This window comes from Triticum urartu, chromosome 2 (genome assembly GCF_003073215.2).
Source record: "Triticum urartu cultivar G1812 chromosome 2, Tu2.1, whole genome shotgun sequence".
Taxonomy (NCBI): domain Eukaryota; kingdom Viridiplantae; phylum Streptophyta; class Magnoliopsida; order Poales; family Poaceae; genus Triticum; species Triticum urartu.
The window spans coordinates 380,144,674-380,150,364 of NC_053023.1; the positions used below are offsets into that span (position 1 = coordinate 380,144,674).

The 5,691-nt window shown below is 52.2% G+C and overlaps 1 protein-coding gene across 1 annotated transcript; it reads right to left on the reverse strand.

Moving 5' to 3' along the window:
• Positions 1-1,193: 1,193 nt before the first annotated feature.
• On the reverse strand, positions 1,194-4,313 carry LOC125537400 (uncharacterized oxidoreductase At1g06690, chloroplastic-like). The gene is made up of 10 exons (XM_048700707.1): positions 3,849-4,313; positions 3,250-3,341; positions 3,124-3,161; positions 2,835-2,996; positions 2,707-2,729; positions 2,517-2,588; positions 2,233-2,400; positions 2,001-2,083; positions 1,814-1,876; positions 1,194-1,660 (listed from the first exon to the last, which is right to left on the reverse strand). The coding sequence occupies exons 1-10, from the start codon at positions 4,087-4,089 to the stop codon at positions 1,478-1,480; spliced, it is 1,125 nt and encodes a 374-aa protein (XP_048556664.1). The 5' UTR covers positions 4,090-4,313; the 3' UTR covers positions 1,194-1,477.
• Positions 4,314-5,691: the final 1,378 nt, after the last annotated feature.

The following is a 5,691-nucleotide window of genomic DNA, read 5'->3' on the forward strand; positions in this document are numbered from 1 at the left end:
ATCCGATCTAGGTGTCATACCTAGTGCATCAGGTCCAATGAAAATCTTTTGTGACAATACTGGTGCAATTGCCTTGGCAAAGGAATCCAGATTTCACAAGAGAACCAAGCACATCAAGAGACGCTTCAATTCCATCCGGGATCTAGTCCAGGTGGGTGACAATACTGCTCTATGTCGACGACATCATCCTGGCGGCATGTACGGCTGGTCTCCTCAGTCAGCTCACGGCTCGTCTTCGCGCTGAGTTCGCCATCAAGGACTTGGGTCCTTTGCACTACTTCCTCGGTGTCGAGGTGGTGCGCCATCCGGATGGCTTCTTCCTTCATCAGCGAAAGTACGCTCACGAGCTCCTGGATCGTGCTAGCATGCTTAACTGCAAGCCCGCCGCTACGCCTGTTGATTCGAAGGCCAAGCTCTCTGCCTCGGATGGTTCTCCCGCTCCGGATGCTGCATTCTACTGGTCTATCGTTGGTGCTCTCTAGTACCTCACTCTGACTCGACCGGAGATTCAGTACGCCGTACAGCAGGTGTGTCTTCATATGCATGCTCCTCGAGATGTTCACTGGGCCGTTGTCAAGCAGATTCTTCGCTACGTCTGCGGCACTATGGAGCTCGGCATCATGCTCTACGCCTCCACCGACACCGCCCTCACCGCCTATACCGATGCAGATTGAGTGGGCTGCCCTGACACTCATCGCTCCACCTCAGGCTATTGTGTCTTCCTTGGACCATCACTCATATCCTGGTCGTCCAAGCGGCAGCCTACGGTCTCTCGCTCCAGTGCTGAGGCTGAGTATCGTGTGGTGGCCAACGTGGTCGCCGAGTGTTCGTGGCTTCGCCAGTTGCTCCAGGAGCTCTTTTGTCCATGGATCGTGCTACTGTGGTCTACTGCGACAACGTCTCGGCTGTCTACCTCTCCGCCAACCCGGTACATCATTGTCGGACCAAGCATATTGAGTCAGATATCCACTTTGTTCGCGAACAGGTGGCCTTTGGCCATATTCGTGTTCTACACGTTCCCACTTCCCAACAATTTGCTGATATCATGACCAAGGGATTGCCTACGGCGTCGTTTGAGGAGTTCCGGTCCAATCTTTGCGTCCACAGCGGTGCCGCTTTGACTACGGGGAGGGGTTGAGTATATGTGTTGTGCATATCCGTGTATTGGGCCCACCTCCTAATTCCTTGTATAGTTGAGGTTGTGACCGACTTCTTGTATATCATATATACGTGCCTTCGCACATGAGCAATACATCGTGCAATCATACAACATCTACTCCCTCCGTTCTAAATTACTCGTCGCAGAAATGAATATATATAGAACTAAAATACATCTAGATACATGCATATCTGCAACAAGTAATTCGGAACGGAGGAAGTACTTCTTTTATGGCTATGGATCATGTCGACGTTCGACGTACAGCAGGTACAACTTGTACTGTAGAAGAGTAGAAGTGATGTCATCCAATCGAATGCATCATGACTCCTCGATGGGCATCTTGATTCCCTTGATCTCCCGCGCGAGGGTCCGCAGCTCCTCGACCTCGTCGGCGGCGAGGCTCCACCCGAGTGCACCGGCGAACTCCATTGCCTGCCCGGCGTTCTTGGCCCCCGGGATGGGTACCACGTTGCCCTGGCAGGTCAGCCAGTTCAGAGACACCTGAAACCACAACAATCCGCCATTAAACTCTCCTGCACATATCCCTTGTCTATATGTACAGTTTCTTTCAGTGGTGCGGTGGTATATCTCAGGATCGATACTTGTTTTTCAGAGAGGGAAACACGATGAGTTGATTAATGTAGTCTGAAGCACCTGAGTTGGGTTCTTGCCATAGCTTACTCCAATCTCTTTGATCCTGTTCATCAGCGGTTGGAGCTTCGTGCATGACATTAAAAAACAAACATCTTCAGTGAGCAGAGATGCAGTTGCAGCAGAGTTTTTCTTGTCAAGGGGACATGAAGATCCAAGCATTGTGCAACGGTTTCAGAAATGGTATCACCTTGGTGAGGAACTCGGGAGTGTAGGTATTCCCCCGAGGACCCGTGGGTGGATTCTCCGGAGTGTATTTCCCTGACAGAACACCTGAATCCATCCATAAAACAATGGGGAACATATGATTAAACGGACATACTACTACTTTTGTACCCCAAAATAAAATAAAGATGATTCATCAATCAATAGTGGAGAAGTTGAGCAAGGAGGGAGGGAGGGAGGGAGGAAAGGAAGGAAACCTTGGGCGATGGGGGAATAGGCGATGAGCGTGACGCCGAGCTCGTCGCAGGCGGCCTTGACGCCGTTCTCCTCGGGCGTCCTGTAGATGAGGCTGTAGTTCACCTGGTTGACGGCCAGCGGGACGCCCCTCTTCTTGAGCCGCGCGTGTGCGTCCCGGAGGCGTTTCTCTGATGTCAAACCATACCATACCATACCATACATACATTCAGTGGGTAATCAACTGCTATCTTCTGATGAATAAGGCATTTCTACTCCACGGCCAGTTAAGAACTTAAGTTGTTACCATTGTAGTTGGAGACTCCGACGGCCTTGACGAGACCTTGCTCGTACGCATCCGCCAGTCCATCAAGGTACCCTGAAATAGTTAACCATGCGAGCAAGAACATGCGGTCCATCAAGTCTGTCCATGCACCTTGACCTTGAATCGACATGAATAGGTCCTATATAATTATAAGTAATATATAATTGGATACCTTCGTTTCCCCATAGCCCTGGCCTGAAAAAGATAGCAAGTGTTTGTCCGTCAGCAAAAGTCTGAAGAATACAGTACGTAATTCAGAACTAGACAGAGATTCAGACAAGTTAATAAGGATTGACGGACCAGTGGAGCTGGTAGAGCTCGACGGAGGGGAGGCCGAGGCGCTCCAGCGACTTCTTGAGCGCGGAGAGGACACTGCCACGTCCGAACCTCCAGGGTAGCGCCGCAAACTTGGTGGCCACGGTCACCTCCACCGCCCCCTTCTGCTGCCTCTCCCTGATGAAACTGTCATCAACATGCATGTAAGGACACGCATCCATCACTAGTCATCGATATAATTTCATTTGTGAACAAATTTGTTGAATTTCTGATGGTGGTAAATTATGGACAAGTGATGGGATGGTTTACGTACTCTCCCAGTAGGCTTTCTGAATTCACTGCTCCCATGAGCTGCATGGGGACACAAGACATAAAAGTTACCTACTAACTATTGTGCTTTAATTTGGGACTCCTATGAGCTGGCTTGATTTGATCTTACCGCTGTGCCGTATACTTCGGCGGTGTCAAAGAAAGTCATTCCGCTGTCGATGCTGGCGTCGAATGCTGCTTTAGCCTCCTTCAGTCTCCTGTCTGCATGCCAAATCAACCCTTTTTTAGGATGGAAACCCTGAGTACTTGAATAGTGATAGCGAGGTGTAGACACTTATTTAAAACGGAGCGAGTAATACGATAGTAGTAATTTTTTAGGCTACACGTGCGGTTCTTCTTTCCCGCAGGCTAAATAACCTGGATATGATGCATGCATGGGAAGCATGCCCAGGGTTTAAGAGCGTTAATTTCGTAGTCACACTTTCTGACTGGTCCTGTGAAGGACGTAGAGTGACCAGGCATGTTGAGTTGCAGATGTAGGTAACACAAACACATGACAGTTGACACGGCACCACGACTACGTGTACAGCGAAACTAGTATACAGGTTTAGCCGCCAAGTTTAAGCAGTTCAAAGTCCAATTTCATCGTGCGTCGTCTCGACGAGGACACCATGTAGTGATCTAAAACGTCGTATGTATATTAATTTGCAGAGGGAGTAATTATTAATTGGAGGCGACAAAATAAAAATCACGAGACGAGTGACTCACCATCCCACTCGGAATCGTTCCAGTAGGTGGTGTCGCCCCACGACCAGGCGCCGATGCCGAGCTTGCTCACCGCTACGCTGGACTCGCCCAGTCTCACCTTGTCCCCCTCCGCCACCTTCGCCCCCGCACCCGCCCTCGGCGGTCGCAGCGCCGCCATCGCTCTCCTCTCCTGCCGCCGGCCGTCCAGCGGGCCGAAGCAGCAACCCACGCCGCGGCCGGTGCCGACCTGCAGCGAAGCCATTCCTAGCTAGTTGCAAGCTCCAGCTAGTACTGTACTTTGCTCGCTCGCTCGGCCGCTGAGCCACCAGCCACCACTCGATCTCTTAAAAAGCTCTCAGCTCGATCGGCCGTTGCGCTGGGGCTTAACTAGTTTGTCTGGCCAGGAGGAGAGGGGACGAGGAGGAACAGGGAGAGGGCCTGCGGCTTGGTTGGCGCCTTGGCCGCTAGCCGGACACAATTGGCGCCTAGCTCAGATACTTTGTGCGAGTGTGGCTGCATCGGCCTCGCCCGGAGCTGTCTACCAATTCTAGTGTTGTAGGCGCTATGCTAGCTATGTTTCGGAGCCGCGACGTGACGCACGTGGACGGTCTGCTGGACCCCACCTTTTCGTTGCCACATGGGAGAAGAAATAGACGGTCAGCATTTCCACGGACATGGTAAATCTGATGACTAAGCAGTTTTTTATAGTTTTTTTTAAAAGCAGCCTTTTTAGGTTAAGATCATCTACAGGGTATCCCAAATCCGACTCAAACGCCCGGACGGAAGCCCGGTCAGTGACCACTCAGAAAAACTCGATCCAGACGAGCGTCTCAAACGGCTCTCAAATGCCAGGGCTGACCAGCACCCTTCATATCCAGCCCAAATATGGGGATGCCCGGACGCGACCGTGCGTGTTCGGCACGTCTGATTGATGGTGGAGCCTCACGCGGAATCATCCGAAAACCCGGCGGTCCGATGTACGTCTCCTCCGATGGGATGTGAACGCCGCGTGGCACTGCTCCGGCTCATGCCCGAGGCCAAATCCGGCTATTTAAGTTGGTAGGCGTCCCCAACCCTAACCACATCCACCTTCTTCCTCTTCGCATCATCAGCTTGAGCCCATCAACCTCTCTCCTGCTCCACCGCTCTTCTCATGTCATCTGGTTTGCCATGGCCTGACAAAAGAAGATGACGTATGTTGTACACATGCCGGAGCCCCGGTTATAGATTGAGGAGGCACTACTAGAGAAATGCTTATACACAGAAGCTCAGTAGTAGCGCTTTTTATAAGAAAGTGCTGCTGCTAAAGAACGGTAGCGTTTGTCACTGAAGAGCGCTGCTACTATTCATGTAGCAGTAGCGCTTTTGTTATAAAAAACGCAACTACTATAGTCGCCAACGGTTGCATGGCAGTGTAGGTATACTAGTAGCGCTCGTAATTAAAAAGCGCTACTGCTATTGTACATAGCAATAGCGCTGTCCTCTAACGAGCACTACTAGCGGTTATTGCTAAAGAGCGCTACTATTACGCTTACCTTATCCACACCCGGCGCCCCGCGCGCGTCCCTCACTCTCCCTCACACACTCTCACTCGCCGCATGTCGCCTGCTGTCGCCGCCATCGCCCGCCGTCGCCGCCGACGTCCCCAAGGTATCTGCCTCCCTCCCTCCTCCTCTCGCCGCCCTCCCATCCCTCCCTCCCTTCTCCTCCTCTCGTCGCCCTTCTCTCCCCCTCCTCTCTCCTCCCTCTCCTCCGGCGGCCCCCTCCGATCCTCTTGCCCCCTCTCCGGCGGCCCCCTCCTCCCTCTACTGCTCTCTCCTCCTCCCTCCTCCTCCTTCCCCTTCTTCCCCTCCTCCTCCCTCCT